The sequence below is a fragment of the Mirounga leonina genome, unplaced genomic scaffold (assembly GCF_011800145.1).
Source record: "Mirounga leonina isolate KUSES-001 unplaced genomic scaffold, KU_Mleo_1.0 Mir_93, whole genome shotgun sequence".
NCBI lineage: Eukaryota > Metazoa > Chordata > Mammalia > Carnivora > Phocidae > Mirounga > Mirounga leonina.
The window spans coordinates 46,048,162-46,069,600 of NW_023270854.1; the positions used below are offsets into that span (position 1 = coordinate 46,048,162).

At 37.7% G+C, this 21,439-nt stretch overlaps 1 protein-coding gene across 3 annotated transcripts in view; it reads right to left on the reverse strand.

Annotated features, from left to right (window-relative positions):
- Positions 1-12,389: 12,389 nt before the first annotated feature.
- The window catches only part of IMPACT (impact RWD domain protein), a 30,641-nt gene continuing 21,591 nt past the window's right edge, over positions 12,390-21,439 (reverse strand). For all 3 annotated transcript variants that reach the window (XM_034996317.1, XM_034996315.1, XM_034996314.1), the window contains 4 exons: positions 21,136-21,209; positions 17,945-18,035; positions 15,930-16,064; positions 12,390-14,982 (listed from right to left, as the gene is read on the reverse strand). In XM_034996317.1, coding sequence (XP_034852208.1) covers positions 14,914-14,982; positions 15,930-16,064; positions 17,945-18,035; positions 21,136-21,209 — 369 coding nt within the window. In that variant the 3' untranslated portion in view covers positions 12,390-14,913. The remainder of the gene's footprint in view (positions 14,983-15,929; positions 16,065-17,944; positions 18,036-21,135; positions 21,210-21,439) is intronic.

Sequence of the window (21,439 nt, forward strand, 5' to 3'; positions counted from 1 at the left end):
GGGAAGGACACAGGGCAAACTGCTGTCCTCAAGACTGGAAAGACAGACAAGCAAATACACAGAGTGATGAGTTATCACAGCAGGAAGTCTGAAAACAGAAAACACTAAGAAACTGGTGCCAGGGTAAGAAAACCTGAACTGTAATTGACGAATCGCTAGAGGACCAGTGCAGACAACTCAGAGTTTAAAATTCCATGGGGATCCAGTCATAGGGAGAGCCCCACAATACTGTGAGATTAATTTCCAAGAGCTTGACTAAGTTCCCAGGGTATTCATCAGAAAAATTCCCTCATACTTCCAGCAGGGGGAGGGAAAAAAGAACCATTTTGAAATATGCCAGAGCACTCTGTTCTGAACAAGGCCTGACCTCAAGGGAAACTAGTTAATCAGAGCCTAACCTGCTGGGGTTAGATCAGAGCCGAACAGATCTAGGGGAACAGAAACACCCAACTCCAGCCCACTCTGGCCATCCTGTCCCCCTAAGGGAAGAGAGTAAGAAATATTTGTGCAGTTCACAGTCCAGAGGCATGGGCTCACTAAAAGACCAGACATAATCATAGGACTATAGAATGCTTCGCCTCTCCTGACACCTTATTACCACACCACTAAAGGCCTATTTACAGCAGTTCTTTTTACCCAGTACATCATATCTGGCTATAAAAAAAAAAAAAAAATTACAAGGCATACCAAAAGGCAAAAAATCATCTGAAGAGTTGGGGCAAGCATCAAAACCAAACATGGCAGGGATGACGGAATTATCAGACAGGGAATTTAAAACAACTATAATGAATATGCTAAGGGTTCTAATGGGTAACATAAGCAGCATCCAAGAATGGAGGAGCAAACACTAACTTGAAAAGATATATGTACCTCTCTGTTCATTGCAGTATTATTTACAATAGCCAAGATATGGAAACAACCTAGGTGTCCACTGATGGATGAATGAAAAGGAAAATGTAGTGTATATACATACATAAAATGGAATATCATTCAGCCATAAAAAGAATGAAATCTTATTTGCAAACGACATATCAGATAAAGGGCTAGTATCCAAAATCTATAAAGAACTTATCAAACTCAACACCCAAAGAACAAAGAATCCAATCAAGAAGTGGGCAGAAGACATGAACAGACATTTCTGCAAAGAAGACATCCAAATGGCCAACAGACACATGAAAAAGTGCTCAACATCACTTGGCATCAGAGAAATACAAATCAAAATCTCAATGAGATACCACCTCACACCAATCAGAATGGCTAAAATTAACAAGTCAGGAAATGACAGATGTTGGTGGGGATGCGGAGAAAGGGGAACCCTCCTACACTGTTGGTGGGAATGCAAGTTGGGCAGCCACTCTGGAAAACAGTATGGCAGTTCCTCAGAAAAGTTGAAAATAAAGCTACCCTACGACCTAGCAATTGCACTACTGGGTATTTACCCCAAAGATACAAATGTAGTGATCCGAAGGGGCACGTGCAGCCCAATGTTTATAGCAGCAATGTCCACAATAGCCAAACTATGGAAAGAGCCTAGATGTCCATCAACAGATGAATGGATAAAGAAGATGTGGTGTATATATACAATGGAATATTATGCAGCCATCAAAAAAATGAAATCTTGCCATTTGCAACAAAGTGGATGGAACTAGAGGGTATTATGCTAAGCAAAATAAGTCAGTCAGAGAAAGACAAATATCATATGATCTCATTGATATGAGGAATTTGAGAAATAAGACAGAGGATCACAGGGGAAGGGAGGGAAAAGTGAAATAAGAAGAAACCAGCAAGGGAGACAAACCATAAGAGACTCCTAATCTCAGGAAACAAACTGAGGGTTGCTGGAGTGGAGGGGGGTGAGAGGGATGGGGTGGCTGGGTGATGGACATTGGAGAGGGTAGGTACTATGGTGAGCACTGTGATTTGTGTAAGACTGATGAATCACAGACCTGTGCCCCTGAAACAAACAATACATTATATGTTTATTAAAAAAATAAAACAAACAAAAAAGAATGAAATCTTGCCATTTGTGATACCATGGATGGACCTCGAGGGCATTATGTTAAGTGAAATAAATAAGACATAGAAAGCCAAATACTATATGATCTCACATGTATGTGGAATCTAAAAATTAAAACAACAACAACAACAACCAAGCTCATAGATACAGAGAACAGATAGGTGCCTGCCAGAGGTAGTGAGTGGGAGGGAGTATAGCCAAAATGGGTAAAAGGGGTCAAAAGTTACAATCTTCCAGTTATGTAAGTCATGGGGATGTAATCTACAGCATGATGACTATAGTTAATAATATTCGAAAGTTGCTAAAAGAGTAAATCTTAAAAGTTATCATCACAAGGAAAAAAAAGTTATGTAACTATTTATGGTAACTAGACTTACTGTGGTGACAATTTTGCAATATATACAAATCTCAAAACATTATGTTGTACATCTGAAACTAACAATGTTATATGTCAGTTATACCTCAGTTTTTTGAAAGAGAAAGAAAAGCACAAATGGGCAATATAAGCAGAGAGGTAGAAATCCTAAGAAAGAACCAAAAATAAATGCTAGAGATAAAAAACACTGTAACAAAAATGAAGAATGCCTTTGCTGGGCTTATTAGTAAATATGGACATGGCTGAAAGAAAGACTCTCTGAGCTCAAGTACGTGTATATAGAATCCTGGAAAGCCAAAAAGCAAAAAGAACAAAGACTGAAAGAAAGAAAAGAATATCCAAGGACTGAGGGACGACTGCAAATGGTGTAACATATGTATTATTAGAATACCAGAAGGTGAAGAAAGAGAGAAAGGAACAGAAGAAAAATTTGAAACATCAATAACTGAGAATTTCCCCAAATGTCAGACACCAAACCATAGATCCAGGAAACATAGAGAACACTAAGCTGGATAAACACTCAAAAAACTACGCCTAGGCATATTATTTCAAACTTACAGAAAATGAAAGATAAAGTCCTGATACAATTTCAGAGGAAAAAAACACCTTACCCATAAAAGAACAAAGACAAGAATTACATCCAACTTCTCAGAAACTATGCCAGGAAGATGAAAGTACAGTGAAATACTGAAAGGGTTGAGAGAAAAATCCACCAACCCAGAATCCAGAACCCTGCAAAATTATCCTTCAAAAGTGAGGGAGAAATAGATTTTTTCAGAAAAACAAAAATTGAGGGAACTTTTGGCGGTAGACCTGCCTTGCAAGAAATGTTAAAAGCTTTTTAGAGAGAAAGAAAATACTATTGGTCGGAAACGTGGATCTACATAAGCTAAGGAAGAGCACTGAAGAAAGAATAAGTGAAGGTAAATACTTCTATTTTTCTAATTCTTAATTGATCTCCCAGATAACAGTTTGTTTAAAATAATAATACCAGTAATATATTTGGTTATGTATGCTTATGTAGATATCACAAAAATGCTTACATGTAAATGAAATGAATGACAGCAATGACACAAGGGACAGAAGGGAGGAATTAGGATTTTTTTTGTTATTATAGCATATCCATGCTACCTATGGCGCATGAAATAGTACAGTGTTATTTGAAAGTGGACTTGGATTAGCTGTAAATGTATATTGTAAACACAGTTTTATGACTTCACTCAGTAGTTTCAACAATGAGTCATAGATTCCATCATCAGTAGGTAGGTGCCATACAATCGTATTAGCAAAGCCAAATTTAGTTTTTCCACTCCCTTATAATAAAAGCCAAAAGGAAATTCAAATTATTAAAAATCAAAGCAAACAAAACCCAAGCTTTCTCCAGTTATTTTTTCATCCTAATTAGAATATGTAACTAATTTGCCAACTAACAAGCCAAATGAAACAAAATTAATTAAAGTTAAAAATAACTTTTAAAAACTGGCATATGCCAATGATGTTCTGTGATATTCCAGTTTTGGAAACCATGGCACACATTTGTCATCCCTGTGTTGAGGGATGGCACACAAGTGTATCACAGGCAATGCACAAAAGCCTAGAAAAAGGAGTCCTGAAGAAACCCCCAGAAAATAAACAAAGAAATTTTAACGGGTATATTTATGAGAGTATCAGAATACGCATCTGTGCCAGTGGCTCATCCTGTTACCCAATCCATCACCAGATTCTAAATTTGCTTCCTAAATGTCTTTCAAATTCATTTACAGAGCTTCATCTCCATTGCCATTATCCTAATCCAAACTACCACTAATTCTTTATTACTGCAACAGCTTCTTAAGTGCTTCTCATTATCCGCTCTTGTTCATTTTCAATCCATTTTCTGCCAAGCAGCTAGAGTTCTTTTCCTAAAAGACAAATCTGATTGTGTCACTCTTCTGCTTAAAATGCTTTCGTTGTTTCACATTGCTCTTCTTAAGATCTCATCCGGGTCTACAAGATCCTACCTGACTGACTCATTGCCTACTTCTGCTTCATTTCACAAGATTCTCTCTCTAGCCCTCTGGTACTCCGGCTCCAAGCAAAAGTTCTCAATAGATTTATAAAATAATGAACTATAAGTGGTAGGTCCTCCCACCAATGCAATTCCCCTAAGTCATTTATTTCAGTTGGGGATTTTTTTTCTCACACTGATCAGACCCATCCAATGCCTTTGGACAACTTCCATCAGCTACTCCCTCTGGAGCTTTCTTCCTGCCTGCCACATCACCTCATGACAGTTAAAACAAAGCCAAGGCTACCCTACACCATATAGGGTCTTATTACTTTTTTTAATTGTAGCAAAGACGCATAACTTAAGATTTACTAATCAAACCATTTTTAAATGTGCCATTCAGTAGTGTTAAGTTGTTATACAACCAATCTCCAGAACTCTTCATCTTGGCAAAACTGAGACTCTACACCCATTACCAACAATTTCCCATTTTCCAGTTTTCCCTTCTTCTCAGCCCCTGGCAACCCACCATTTTACTTTCTGTCTCTATGAATTCAAGGACCCTAAGTACCGCATATAAGAAGAATCATACAGGTGCACCTGAGTGGCTCAGTCGGTTAAGCGGCTGCCTTCAGCTCAGGTCATGATCCCAGGGTCCTGGGATTGAGCCCCGCATTGGGCTCCCTGCTCGGTGGAGAGTCTGCTTCTCCCTCTCCCTCTGCCTGCCACTCTGCCTACTTGTGCTCTCTCTCTATCTCTGTTAAATAAATAAACAAAATCTTTAAAAAAAAAAAAAAAGAAGAATCATACAGTATTTGTCCTTTTGTGACTGGCTTATTTCACTTAGCATAATATCCTCAAAGTTGATCCATTTTGTAGCAAGTGTCAGAATTGCCTTCCTTTCTAAGGATAAATAATATCTCATTGAATGTATATAACACATTTTGGGTATCTATTTAACTGTTGATGGACGCTTGGGTTGCTTTTACCTTTTGGCTTTCATGAATAATGCTGCTATGAATATAGATGTGCAAATATCTCTTCAAGACCCTGCTCTCAGTTCTTGGGGTATATACCCAGAACGGGAATTGCTGTATCATATGGTAATTCTATGTTTAATTTTTTGAGGAATCGCCATACTGTTTTCCCTAGTGGCTGTATCATTTTATATTCCTACCAGCAGTGCACAAGGGCTCCAATATCTCCACACTCTTGCCAACACTTATTATTTGGGGTTTTTTTCATAGTAGCCATCTTAATGGGTATGATGTGATTTCTCATTATGGTTTTGATTTGCATTTCCCTAAAGATTAATGATGTTGGACATCTGTTCATGTGCCATTTGTATATAGTCTATGAATAAATACCTATTCAAGTACTTTGCCCAATTTTAAATTGGGGGTTTTTTGGTTGTTGAATTTTAGGAGTTCTCTATATTCTGGGTATTAACTCCTTTACCAGGTACATGATTTGCAATATTTTCTCCCGTTCCATGGGTTGCCTTGTCACTCTGTCAATTGTGTCCTTTGATGCAAGGTTTTTTATTTTGAAGAAGTCCGATTTGTCTAGTTTTGCTTTCCTTGCCTGTGCTTTTGGTGTCAGATCCAATGATTCTTACTAGTTTTTAAGCATTGTTATTACTAGAATCAGACATAGATAAAAACAAAAAATGAAAAAGAGTCAGCTTAAAAGAAGAAAAAGTTTCCCCAAAGAGTCAACATTGATGCCTACTTCATCTATACTGCCTTGGTTTTCTAAATGTTTTTTAAACCTATAGGCATTTTTCTTCTATATATTCTACAGTCTTACCTTGACAAATTGTTCAATCCTGCCTACATCCCTTTTATGACAATACTTCTTTCCATTTTAAATCTAAACTACCCCTTTGCTTCAGGCTGTGCTGCTGTGCGTGCTTGACTCCATAGTGGGGTTTCTTGTTGAAAAGAGAAAAATGCTTTTGAGACTTCTGATCCACACCCTTCTACACTTCCCACTCGCTGAGAACCACAGCTGTACCCAAGCCAACATTCTTCCTTCCTGTATTCCGCTGCTGGTTTCCTGACTCACTCTCCTGTCTTGGCTCCAAAGAGCATCTCCACTTTGACTTGAGATCAGCCCATAATGTTTAATTGCTCACTTTCTTTTCTTTTTTTTTCCCCCCAAGGAAGTTTCTTTGGGTTCTTTTCTCAGGAAATCCAATTCCTCTGATGTCTGGCTTCCCTTTTGTCCAACCTAATGCATCTGGGCCAGCCAAAACAAAATCATCACATCCAGGCTGGCAGCATTCAGCAGGCAGATACCTAAAGTGCATCATGTACATGAGTAAGATGGAAGAGCAACAGCAATGAAGGGTTCCAGGCATCTAAGGGGCAATAAAATGGCTTCCCAATTAGGAAACCATGTTAGATGCAAATGGCACCATTGTCTACCCAATTGCCAGCCCAGTGCTTGAATGCCAATCTTAACTCCTCTCTTTGCCTCAACCTTCACTTCCAATCACCAAGTTCTCTCAGTTTTGCCTCCTAAATATATCTTACATCCATCCACTTCCATCTTTCCCCACCATCAACAGCTCCATTCAGGTCACCATCATCTCTCAGTTGGCTTTTCTTTTGACACCCTTTTGCATTATAGGGGAGAAAAAAATTACTTTTCCTTATACCCTCTGAGTTCTTGGCAAAGACTCCCTGTAATAAAAAACAGATTTAACAAAAGAAAAAAAGCAGAAGTTTATTAATGTGTATGCCTCATGTATACGTGGGAGATACCCAGGAAAAATAAGTAAAACTCCTGAGATTGTCCAAGCCACTACCTTAAATAGCATTTCCCGCTGAAGACAGTAAGTGTTGTGGGAGAGGAGGTAATTTACAGGAAGACAGAGGAGGAAATGAGGAAATGATTGGTAAGCAAAGCCTGCCCTACTTTGCAGGTAAGACTCTCAGGTGAAAAAGTTGTTATCTGGTAATCACTCTCTTCCTGGTACCGGACCCCTTTCCAATGTAAATTTCCCTTATAAATGTAGATTTCCATTACAAAAAGGTAACTTTTACTCAGTTATCAGATCTTCTGCTGTGTGGAAGAGGCAGATTTCGGGGTGGCATATTCAGCACCAATATCATTGATTTCAGACCAATCTGATTTTGCTTCTTTAAGAAACATGCTGACCTTCATCTATTTAGCTCCCGCTATGTGGGAAACTTTAGACTAGTAACATTTCACCCATGATCTCATTTCATTCAACCCTCCAAAAGCCCTGTGAGGAAGGATTATTAGCCTCATTTTACAGATGAAAAAAATAAGGCTCAAAGAAGTTAAGTAACTTGTCCAAAATGGCTTCCTTGTCCAAAGCATGGAACCAAAATTTAAATCCAACTCTGATTTGCAAATCTAATTCTCCTTAATTACACATAGTTGTGATTTATCTCTTGCCTGTCAAATGACAATAACACAATTTGGTAAAGAGTTTCACGTCCTTTATTCAAGGGAAAACAACCCACAGGTTAGGGGACTACCGTGCCTCACAAGCAGCAGAGCATTCTTTCGGAGGGATTTTGGGCAAGAGTGAGTTTTATAGAGCATTAGGAGAGGTGAGCAGAAACAGGGCATGGTTGGCTAGGGAGTCAGAGATTCCTTAAAAGGCTAGCAGGTCCTACTTTAGGGTAGGGTAAGCTAGCTAAAGCTGAGTTGGTTTGTGATTGATACAGGTTGGGTTTACTTGAGATGCAATTCCCGTAAGTGTAGGCTGACCTATGTTTCGATTTATGAAACGGGTCATGCTACTAGGGCAGCCTGCATTTTTTGTGTCCTGATATATGAAGTAACTTTATCGTTCCCCTAAGCAGTATATGTAACTCAAAACCAGGGCTAATGGAAAAACAAAAAGCAAATCAAAACAAAAAAACTCTTCCCTAGGTTCAGAAACCAAAATCTATCTGTAAGCATTATAATTTTTGACTTGCCTTTCTCTTTCTACCTGGTCTACACCGGGGGGTCGGCAAATGACGGCTCACGGACCATAGTTCAGCACCTGAACTAAGAATGGTTTTTACATGCTGTGATATTGTGATTTATAATTAGAAATATATAGTTGGTCTTTTGTCTTTGGTTCTTGAAACAGCTCGAGCCAAAAAGGCGTTAAGTGTCTTGTTATTCATAACAAGCCCCTTGCAACCACACCTGAGTTTAAGCAATGATGTGACTTTTGGTAAGTCCCAGGGGCGGGGGCGGGGCGTGCTGGTTTCCAGGGAAACCAAATGTGTGATTAAAAGGGTGTAATTTTTAGTTCCACCCCTGACCTCTGAGGAGAGGGGAGGGGCTGGCTGGAGGTTGAATCAATTGCCAGGGGCTAATGGTTTAATCAAGCCTATGAAATGAAGCCTCCATAAAAGTCCAAAAAGACAGCTCAGAGAGCTTACAGGTTGGTGAACATGGACAAACAAGGAGGGCGGAATGCTCCATAGAGAGCCCTTTCCGACTGGCTTTGCCCTATGCATCTCTTCCATCAGGCTGTTTCTGAGTTATATCTTTTTTCAGTAAACCCATAATCAAGTAAGTAGAATGCCTTCCTGAGTTCTGTGAGCCACTCTAGCAAATTAATCCAACCAGAAGAGGGGATCTTGGCAATCTCCGAGTTAGACCAGGTGGGCTAGAAGCACAGGAGACAACCTGGACTTGGCATATGAAGTTGGGCCTCTTCTGAGGACTGAGCCCTTAACCTGCAGGCTCTGATGCGATTTCTAGGTAGACAGTGTTAGACCTGAATTGAATTGTGGGACACCAACCTGGTGTTGCTGGGTTACCTGATGTGTGGAAAACCTATACATCCAGTGTCAGAAGTGAAGTATTCTACAAATAGTTTTTGTTTTGTTTTGTTTTTTTAAAGATTTATTTATTTATTTATTTATTTGAGACTGAGAGAATGAGAGAGAGAGCACATGAGAGGGGGGAGGGTCAGAGGCAGAAGCAGGCCCCCCGCTGAGCAGGGAGCCCGATGCGGGACTCGATCCGGGGACTCCAGGATCATGACCTGAGCCGAAGGCAGTCGCTTAACCAACTGAGCCACCCAGGCGCCCCCTACAAATAGTTTTTGAGAGGAGACACAGGAAGAGTGTTTTCCTTTATACATGTTTACACGTTGAAAAAAAATCAAGAGCAAAATATTTCATGACACATGAATATTATATGAAACTCTATTTCAATATCCACAGTTTTACTGGAACATAGCCATGCCATTATTAGTGTGCGTATTGTCTCTACTTACACACTAGGGCGAAACGGGAGTAGGTGTACGGATGAGGCTCATAAAGCCCAATATATATAGTATTTGGCTATTCACTGAAAAAGTTTGTCGGCCTTGGTCTGTACTCCTTGGCTAGATTGAGCAATTCTCTATTGCATCTCCCTAACTCAGCAGTCTTTCTGTATCATCCCATGGCTTGATTAGCTCTTTATGAACTTTTCAAAACTGAATGCAGAGAAATTACATAACTTGCTCAAACTTGCAAGGCTAGCCAAAAGCAGACATGGGATTCAAACCTGACAGGCTCCAGAGAGCCATCTCAAAGCCGCTATACTCCACTGCCTCCCTAAGGGAATGTCAGAACGTCATAACCTCCGTGTCAACTTAAAATTCTAGGTACTGTTAAAATCCTCAGCAATAGCCTACCTTACGTAAGAGGACAGTTCTCCCCTAAAAAGTGAGGGAAAGAGAATACTTATCTAATGGCTTTATTAGATGCTTATCACATACTAAGCATGGTGGAAGGCATCTCATTTAATCTCCGTACTATCCCAGACAGGGAGGAATCCTAATCCACCCTTTTACAAATTAGGAAACTAAGAGCAAAAAAGGATTACGTTTCCTGATAAATTCACAGAGAATATACCAGTGGGGCAGTGATGGAGTATTGAAATTTACAGACTAGGTGCTCAGATATGCAAAATTGTAAACTTATTTCTCTGTATCTGAACCAAGTTGATAACAAGCCCCAATATTTCCATTCCTGGAAGGGGGGAAATGTGTCATTATAAGATTACTCCGTCACCTCAGGTATAAAATGTAGTAACCAAAGGTGTTCAATTTCATTAGTCATCAGAGGAATGCAAATTAAGACCACAAAGGGAAACCATTACCACACAGCATAACTAGATTGAAAGTCAGGTAATACCAAATGTTGATATGCAGCAACTGGAAGTTTGTTCACTATGGGTAGGAGTGTAAATTGGTTTAACTGCTCGGGAAAGTGTTTGTGAGTATGAGTAGTGTGTGCTGGAGCTCACCAAGAAGTGACTGTTGGGTTTTCAGGAAGTTTGCCAGCTGGTAGATTTCACACTGGTAGCTTGGAACTGGGCAGAGCGGGAGTATTTACACCACAGGAACTGGCACGCATTATTAACGAACAACCACTCCAGAGTCAGTTGTTAAAAACTCACCAGCACACCTTGGGGCAGAGTACTCTAAAGCTTCACATATACATATCCTAACTCGGCAAAGCCATTTCTAGGGATGCATGCTTTAGAAATGTGTACGTACGGGGGCGCCTGGGTGGCTCAGTTGGTTAAGCGACTGCCTTCGGCTCAGGTCATGATCCTGGAGTCCCGGGATCGAGTCCCGCATCGGGCTCCCTGCTGTCAGCAGGGAGTCTGTTTCTCCCTCTGACCCTCCCCCCTCATGCTCTATCTCATTCTCTCTCTCAAATAAATAAATAAAATCTTTAAAAAAAAAAAAAAAGAAAAAGAAATGTGTACGTATGTGGACTAAAAACCATATACAAGAAAATTTTAACAGCACTGATTATAACAGCCTCAGACTGGAGACCCAAATATCCATAAATAGAATTGATAAATTGCCATGTTCATTTAGTGGAATATTATGCAGTGGGAAGAATAAAAGCACTGCTACATACAGCAATCCAGATGAATCTCCCAAAATGTTGGAACAAAAGGAGTCCAAGCAAGGACTGTGTGATTCCACTTGTGTGAGAGTCAAAACAGACCCAATTAATCTCTGGTGTCAGAAGTCAGGGAGGTGGTTACGTGGCAAAGGGGGAGAGCAGCTGATGTAGGATAAGACACAAGGGGAGTCTGTGGTGCTGGTACTGTCCTTTCTTCCAACTGAAGTGCTGGTTATATAATTTTATTTTGTGAAAATTCATCAATAAGAAGTTCAATTTAAAAAATTAATCACTTCCATAATCAGATATCCATATGCAAAAAAATGAACTGCAAATTAAAACTTATATAAAAATTAACTAAAAATGGATAATAGATCTAAATGAAAAAAAAAAAAAACTAAAACTTTAAAAAGGAGAAAATCTTTATGACCTGGGGGTAGGCAAAGTCTTTAGACATAACACCAAAAACATAACAACAACAAAAAAAGGTGAATTATATCTCTTCAAAATTAAACACTTTTACTCTGTGAAAAACACTGTCAAGAAAATGAAAAGACAAAAGAAAAGGGGGAGAGAGAGAGAATGAAGAGACAAGCAACAAAATGGGAGATTATTTGCAAATCACATACCCGATAAAGAACTTGCAGGCAGAATATATTTCTTGGTTTTGATAAACATACTATAGTTATGTTAGATGTTACTAGCAGGGAAAGCAGAGTAATTTTACAACTTCTAGTGAAATCTATAATTATTTCAAAACAAAAAAAAAGATACTGGTAGTTTTATTTGCCAGAATCCCTATTTTCCATATCTCCCTTATCCTAAGTATCTTCTAACACAATGCTAATGGAGGGATAACGTTTTTTGGAGAGCAATTTGGCCAAACCAATCAAGCTATTAGAATGTGTAAATGGTTTGATCAGGAAATTTCATTTCTAGGGATTTTTCCTAAGAAAATCATCAGAGATAAATACCAAAAAATCTGCACACAATGATTTAGTTTTTATAGTTATTTAAGTGAAAATTTTGAAAAAACTTAAAAATTGGAAACATGTGGGGACTAGTTAGTATATCATGATATACCCAGAAGATAGAATACAGTGTAGCCATAAGAAATTAAGCCATAGAAGAATATTTATTGACATGGGAAAATGTTAACAATATACTTCTATATGAAATATGCAGAATACAAAACAGTATATACAGTTTAATACCATTTTATGGAAAGAAAAATAGCCATATATACAAAATCATGCATAGGAAAAAAATAGAAGGATGTACATAGCAAATGTTAATAATGGTTATCTCTAGATAGTAGACTTAGAAGTGATTATACAATTTTCCCAGTAAATTTCACCTGCCCTCCAAACAGTATCTGCTTCATGCTAGTCTTTCTCGGGTGTGATTAGCTTGATATAATTCTTTTCAAATAGACTCTGTTTCATGATACATACCTCCAAATCATACTGCTTTTCCCATTTAAAAAGTAGATGCTACTTGCTCTTACATACTGGCATATGGAGAATATTTTTAACTAATACAATATACTATAAAATATGCCACAGCATAGATCTGGCTATAGAAAATTATTGTTTGGAGAATCTGAAAATCCTCTAATAGAGAGAAATTTTAAATAGAGAAAAAGATGCTATCATTAGTTGGGGGTCCATAATGGTTGAGTATAAATAACTCAGATTCCAGAACTGGAGACTTTGGGATCTCTCCCTACTAGCTAACTGCCTTTGGGCAAAGGAGATTAGGTTTTTTAGACAGGAAAATGTGGCTAATAATTTTGTAGAAGGAAGGAAAAATAAGATTTTTTTAAATAAGGGAAAATGAGATCATAGATATAAAGGTCTTCCATATAAAGACCTAAGTAACTGTGAAATGAAACAGCAAGAAAGAAATTCAAATTTGGTGTTATAGAAAAACTAAGTCAATTTTTCTGCAGCACCAAATTCTTCCTGTTTTATATCTTCTTTCACAGGTTAGACATGCCAAAATTGTGAAATTACTTTAATGTTAATTAATGGTCTTCAACTTCTTTACTTAACAGTTAATAACAAAGGACATAACTTTTCATGGAATCTGAGGTAAGTGTTCTAAATATATTTAGGACATCCTCTGATTACTCCTGATCACTGGCAACATTAGACATATTTACAACAAATATGACTTGGATTTTATTTCTCAGAATCCATCCTAGTGTAAAGCCATTTACTAGATTTTTATTAAAAATACCAAATAAGGATGCTGGGTCTTTTAAAGGCAAGACATCAAGGGAACAGAAAAAGAATATCTGTCTGAGTCCACTCTTCCGTGATGCTCTCCACGATGCAAGCACCATTCCAAGTTGCCTCCGAACTTCTACTCCCTCCCCGTGGGAGAGAATCTCGGACAAATCTGCAGTCAATTAATAACTTTCAATAACTGTTTGCAATCATATCTAAAGGGGAACAGCTAATAACTTACTGTTATATCTCAAAGATAAAATGTATTGTCTCGATGCCTAGAGGCAAAGGGCATAACTTACAGATGAAAGAAGGAACATAAAACACTGATGTAAAGGAAGATCTGGTAAGATGGAAAAAAAAAAGAGGGATTTTCTGTTTTTCCAATCAAAACGTTTGTTCCTTTACTCCGTAAAGTCACAGAGTTGAGAAAGATGGCTGGAATGCAGATGAAATCGTGTATCACACTTACATAACCACCTGATGACGTGCTCCGGCCCCACACCAGTGTGGCTGTCCCACCCCTGTTCCCTTCTATAAATGCCCCATTAACTGCAGCAGAGCTTCTAGTGTCGTCCTAATTCCTTAATGAAGATCACGAGAAAGGTACCTCCAGGATGTTAAAAAAAAAAAACCAAAAACAGAATTATTACACTAACACATTTCAGGGGTGGGAGAAGACTACTGACACTCCATATCTACCGCTTTACATTACAAGAATTAAACAAAAAAAGTAGAGGCTAGAAAATCACATTTTGAAATTTCACAATCACCAATTTGCAACAAAAACCGAAGCATAACACTTATGCTAACAAATATGGCAGATGAATTATCACTTCAGCATGTAAATGCAGATGGATACTCCTGGATTTTTGCTTAATCATTACTCAATGATGAACCCTATAAAATGAAAGGTGACTTACTGTGAATCAAAATCACAAGAAGAAACTCTCCAAGATCAATTTGCAGTGAGCTCCAATTCTAATAAGCCATAAAGAGCAGTAAAAGGCAATATTCATTTAACGTAATGAAAATCCTGATGACAAGATATCAGGTATTTATACTCCTCTCGAGACATTTCTTCCCCACCTAACAAAGGCACTTGACATGTACTGAAATGGACAGTTAATTCAGGCACTGCCCTGGGCAACTGTTACCTTCCTCAAATTAGATGAAGTGGCAATTAAGTTCAAATTAAATCTTCTGAATCAGCCTGAAATACACATGAATGTATCACAACTTCTCTATTTTTGGCAGATGATATAACCAAAGAAGAAAAGGTAACGCTGGTGTCCACAATGGGTTGGCTGACTTGAGCAGTCCAGGATCCTCTCTGCACAATATTCCCTGATGACTGTGGAATTTGTGAACAATGATAGGCAAATTAACCTGTCGTATAATTTTAGGTATTAATGTTCACTCCTCTTCTTGTCTTTTCTTACTTTTTTGTTCTTTCCCAAAGCCTTAGATGATTCCTCCTAAAAAAGACATAAATCAATGTAGTATCTCCCCATTTATATGAAGATACTGGCTTAGGAAACTTTAGTCTAATCATATGGAATATGTATAATACTTCCATATGTATCATCTTCCTGTTTCATAGAGAACTTTTACTTATAGTCTATTTTAATATTTCTAAAATAATCAAGGATAGTCAAGGAAAACACTTACTTAACAGATTTACATTTGAATAATTTGGATATCATTTAATCTATTGTTCACTTTCCAAAGGAAGGCAGCAAACTTTAAATAAAGTAAATATGCTTATAAAATATGAAACAAAAAAATTTTTTTTAAGTATAAAGGCAGGCATCCCAGTGCATGCCAGGGGAGAGGGAAGGTGCTCTGACACTAACAGAGAATGTTAGAATTTTATACACGTTTAAAGAACATCTAGTTCACTGTAGCATGAACTACACAACCTCTCCCAGCCTCAATTTTAGGAAGTGAAAATTAATTGGTCTTTAAGCGTTTTATAAAACTCTGTATGAATCTATGAAATTAAGGTTCAAAGAGATGAAGTGATCTGCCCAAGGTCACACAACTAACTGGCCAGTCACACTGTTCTGAATAGAACCTAAGTCTACATTTCCTAGTCCAAAGGTATTTCTAATGCGCCACAAACATTCTTTTTTTTTTTTTTGAAGATTTTATTCATTTATTAGAGAGAGAGAGAGAGAGCATGTGCGTGGGAGAGAGGGGCAGAGGGAGAGGGCGAAGCAGGCTCCCTGCTCAGCAGGGAGCCCGACCTGGGGCTCGATCCCAGGACCCCAGGATCATGACCTGAGCTGAAGGCAGATGCTTAACCAACTGAGACACCCAGGTGCCCCTCAAACATTTTGATTCATTCTTAATTTTTTGTCTTTTTTTTTTTTTTTATAGGCAGTGGTGAGAAACTCTCTATATAATCTCAATAACCACTCACCGGTGAATTTGTGTAGTTCCTCTCCACTAGTATGTTTCTGGCACAGTTGTTGATATGTTTAAAACGATCTGGTCCTAGTAGGATTCCTCCATACCAGCGTGATACTACCACCATGACATTTCTCACATTCAAAATCTGTTATTTTCAGAAGCATAATTAGATACACACGTAGACATGTACAAATTCAAGTTTTAAAAGAGAATGAAATAACCCGTATACAAAATTGCACATAACATTTCCCCGTGACTTTAATGGCAGAACCACGAGTGAGCAGAGTGAGATTCCTAACATTCAGGTGATAGAATGTTAGAATGAGAAGGGAATTTACAAATCAAACTGCTCTACAGTGTCCTCAAATACGAAATTTTGGGGCAACCGCATAGAGTTAAAGGGAGATCATGCAGGTAGCGTTCTAGTTCTTCATGAATTCAACCAGAATAGCTCAGTTTAAGCAGCCTTTTGCCCCTAAGCCAAACAACAACCAAAACCTGCTTCTGAACAAACCACTGGAAAGAACTGGGGCTGCATGAGTAATTGCTGGTGCCTACCAGCAAGGTCTTCCTCAGTTTGACATCTGTCAAATGCTGCTCCTAACATGAAGCCCACCAGTCTACAGGCCTGACCACACACAGAGCTCCTTCCTATCAAGGGAATGGCCTGTTTATTTTTTTTTTTAATATTTTATTTATTTATTAGAGAGAGAGAGCACAAGTAGGCAGAGCGGCAGGCAGAGGGAGAGGGAGAAGCAGGCTCCCCACTTAGCAGAGAGCCCGATGCGGGGCTGGATCCCAGGACCCTGGGATCATAACCTGAGCCAAGGGCAGACACTTAACGACTGAGCCACCCAGGTCCCCCGAATGGCCTGTTTAGAAAACAAACCTCCACATAGAGTAATAGAAAAAACTACAACAACTACCTTAGGAAAAAAAACAAGCCATTTTTAAAAATAATGGACAGTGACCACCATACAGATTAAGAAAATCCAGCAGCATGAAAAAGAAAGGACAAGATAAACAAACTAAAATGGACCAGGAAAAATTTAAGGGAGAGAATATCTTAAAAAAAAAAAAGAAGAAAGAAAGAAAGAAACTCTAATTAGCATACTCAGAGAAATTTTAGAAGCTACTGCATCCATAAAGTCAAAACGGTATACTATAAAAAAGGAAAAATAGAGACGAACTCTTTTTTTTTTTTTTTTTAACATATTTAAGTAATCTCTACACCCAATGTGGGGCTCGAACCCATGACCCTGGGTTAAGAGTTGCATGCCTTTCTGACTGAGCCAGGCATGTGCCCCAGGAAAAAAGAATTCTTAAAACTTAAATACATGAGGGGCGCCTGGGTGGCTCAGTTGGTTAGGCGACTGCCTTCAGCTCAGGTCATGATCCTGGAGTCCCTGGATCGAGTCCCGCATCGGGCTCCCTGCTCGGCAGGGAGTCTGCTTCTCCCTCTGACCCTCCCCCCTCTCATGTGCTCTCTCTCTCTCTCTCTCATTCTCTCTTTCAAATAAATAAATGTAAAAATCTTAAAAAAAAAAAAAAAACTTAAATACATGATTGTTAAACATTTTTAAAAATTCAATGGAAATCTTGGAAGACAAGCAAGAAAATGTCTTAAAAGGTGATGAGATGGACAACTTAAAAAAAAAGCAATATTCTGGGTCTATCCGGATGGTCCAATAGCACCCAACTAACAGGAATTGCACAGAGACAGAACAGAGGAAACAGAGGGAGAACACTGTCGAAAAACAAAAAGGAGATACTCTTCCAGAGCTGAAGGTAATCTACTGTCTATGACTGACAGGGCTTCAAAGCCCAGCACTTGTTATTAACCCTGTGCTTTCTGCCCATATCAAGTGGTTACAAGTTTCTCTCGATCAGTGTTTAAAAATTAACCCAAATACATTTCACGTTACACAGCCTAACGGATGTACTTATTCCTAAATGGAGCTCTGTTTCCACTGAAAAGTTTTAGGGCTCAGAGCAGAGGACCAACAGGGTTTAACTTACACTTACCTCCATGAGATGGAGCAGGCGTCCACCAGCTGCTGTCTCCCCATCGTCTTCACAGTCCTGTAAGAAGGTCTGTTTATCCTCACAATATATTCTAGAAAGACACAGAACACGGTTACACTTTGAAACCCCAAAATACTGCACGAAGAGTTACACCTTCATACTTGTTGCAGTCAATTTACTTCCAAAATCAGCATATTTGTCCAAAAAAAAATTCTTCTTGAACTATACATTAGGCATATTTTCATTGATGATTCATTATCCAGTATGTTTCATTGTTTGTATTTGGGAAAGCTAGGCATCAAGGATGCCTCCTTTAAATCAGAAATGCTATGATTATGGGAAGGTGAGTTTACACATCTGACACTTCATTTAACCTTGAAGCTATAAGGTTACAGAGAGCAGTCACTGAAAAACATATATTGAGAATTTATTGTAGAGAAGCATTATACATAGTAGCACCATGAAATGATATACAAGAAATAAGTGGTTTACTCCTGTCTTTAAAGAGCCTTAGAGCTAGTGAGACAAAAAGTATATAAAAAAGATGGAGGTGATAAAATCAACATAAATGAACATTTTATACTTTCCTCACATCTTACTCTAGCCATTGAGCATTTCTCTATCCTCCGCATTCTAAGAATTATTAAGATTTATTTTCTCTGTAACTTTTCCCCTAGTTGGTTATCAGTATTAGAGATAAATCATGGTATTTACCTATTTAAATTATCTAGAAAGTTTGCATTTGGATTAATAACGTAGGGCTACACTGTAGCAGAATAAGCATGGCAAGTAAGTGTGAAATATAAAAAGCAATCAGTGCCAGTTAAAGTATGCTGTCTAGTGGATTTCTTAGGCCCCTACAGATGACACCATCTAGGACAAGGCAAATGCACCAAAGATATCTTTCCAGCTGGGGCTATAAAAAGCCAGGTACTACCATATCTATATGCCTAGGTCAATTATAACAAACATATTCATATATCTATTATATATTCATATTTAGCATAGCAATCATATTCATTCATTCACTCGTTCATCCTTCAATCCATCTTTCCATTCATTCACTCAATAAATATTTACGGCCCACCTACAATGACCAGGCTCTGTTATTATTTAGAGTTGATCTCGTTCCAAGAAAACATAGTACTACTAGACAACATTTTATATGGCAAATTTAAGGCAAAAAGGAGTCAGCAGTTGGTTTATATTAGGACTGTAATTATAATCTAACACTGTAATTTTATGGAACCAATGAAGGAAATTTGAGTTATAAATCAATACTATTAGGTTTTTAAAAAATGAAATCCCACGGACATTTTCACTTTTTCCTCACATGTCAGGAAGATAATGATGCAGTATCCCACAGGTGTGTGTGCCAGTGGTCTGAAGAGTGCCCCTTAACTCCAAAGCAGGAACACAGCCCCAGAACCAGGAAGTCACCTTAAAAGGATCCTAAGCATTCAAAATACACAACATAAAGTCCTTGTACCAAATAAAGGTCCTTCATTTTATTTCCATTGGGGTCCTTCAAGCCGCCACTTTGTGCCTGTCTACTCTTGGGTGACACACAATTCTGACAAGCTAGCTCTTTCATTCCCAGCTGTCAGTTATAAAGGAGTGAGGTAAATGGGCTGCTACATGTAGTCATGCTGAAATTTGTGAGAAGTGATGGCTCATCACCTATTAATATGCAAAACTGTAAAAATACTCACTGGAACTTAAAAACCCCATAATGTGGGGCCTGAAATAGAATATCCGGTATATTATCTAACTTTTTGGTAATTTAAGATCAACATTATGGCCAGCGATTGTTGAAGGTGCAGCCACATAGTCATGCAGGCATAAAATAGAGATAAATGAAATTAGTTTATTATCAAACTCAGGTCTACCCCTTAACAACCATGTGATCTTGAAAAAGTTAAGCTTTTTACAGGGGCAGAACTGCTGAAATAATCAGAATTAACTTTCATAATGCATTTGGCACAGAGAAGGCACTCAATAAACACATGGCATGAACGAACGGCTATTAATACTCTCACAGCACATTCTAATCATGGAGAGCAAGCACACTCTAATCCCTCATTTTTATATTAATGACCCTAACCCATAAAGAAAACATCAAAATTCTGTCCAGCAGTACTCCAGTAAGTAGGGAATTATATAACAAATAGTCTTTTGTAAGTTTTGGCACTTAAAGTAATATGACTTAGTAATATTAAAAACTCACCTATCCAAAGTGATGGATTTTTTTGTTGTTGTTTCCTGAGTTTCAGATAGCCTAGATTTTACCAATATTCTCAATCACATTTTAAATTTGCACTAAATCTCTATGTTTATATTCTGATTCATTTCAGTTCTGAACTCTGTTCTTTTAAGTCTGTACTAATTTGCATATTTAGAAATATGCCCTTCCTCTCTTTACTAACACATCAGCAAAGATTTGTATAAAACCTTAGTATTCAAAACTAAAAGGCATATAGTGAAAAGAAGCACGCTTAATTTACTGCTAATGGGAGTATAAATTGGTTTAAAAGAAAAACTCTGGAAAAAATTTGGCAGTATGTATCAAGAGTTTCAAAAACGTTCATACTTTTTCATAATTCTACTTCTAGGAATCTATTCTTTCTTCTTTTTAAATTATACACCCATTTCATTTCAAAAAAGAATCTGAAGTAACCAGAACCTATCCTGAGTAAATAATCTAAAATGAATAAAAAAGGTGTTCACAGGACTATTTTCTACAATAGTGAAAAACATGAAAAACTGAACAAAAAAGTAAATGGTTAAGTAAATAATGGTATAGAGCCTCAAAGAAATATTACACAGCCATTACAATAATGTTTATAAAGCAATTATAACAACATGGAAAAATGGTTTTGTTAAGAAAGAAATAGGATAATAGGGTAATGCACTGAAAAAATAAACACTGCATAGAAGAGAGAAAGAAAATGTACAGATATATTATCAAAATATATCAAATTATTATCAGTTACATTTAATGGCAGAAAATGGCTGATTTCCCCTCCAAATTCTTTTTTTTCTTTTCTGCAGCTTCCAAATATTCTATATATGACCATTTGGTTTATAGAGGAAAAAAACCCCACATAATAGTTGTTATTTTTAAAAACCATGCATCAGTTTCCCCCATTTTTTACAAATGGAACATTCCTAAAAGTGTGATGATCACTCACCGGTATGCATAGATGTTGTGGGTGGCACTAGCTATTTTCTTATTCTCATACAATTTGGCAAGAACCATTTTCACCTTAAAAACAGCAGTAATATAAAATAAACTAATGTATACTTTTTGTTTTATAAATAAATGCTAGAAAAATATCTTAAAGCATATTGATATAAATACTGTTGTACTGAAATAGTGACTTAAAGAACCCACTACACTCTGAAACAGCCATTTCCAAAGTTTTCTCATTTTAGAGGCAAAAACTGGTACTCTTAATTGGTATGAAAATTACAGACCTGGTATTTTTTTTTTTT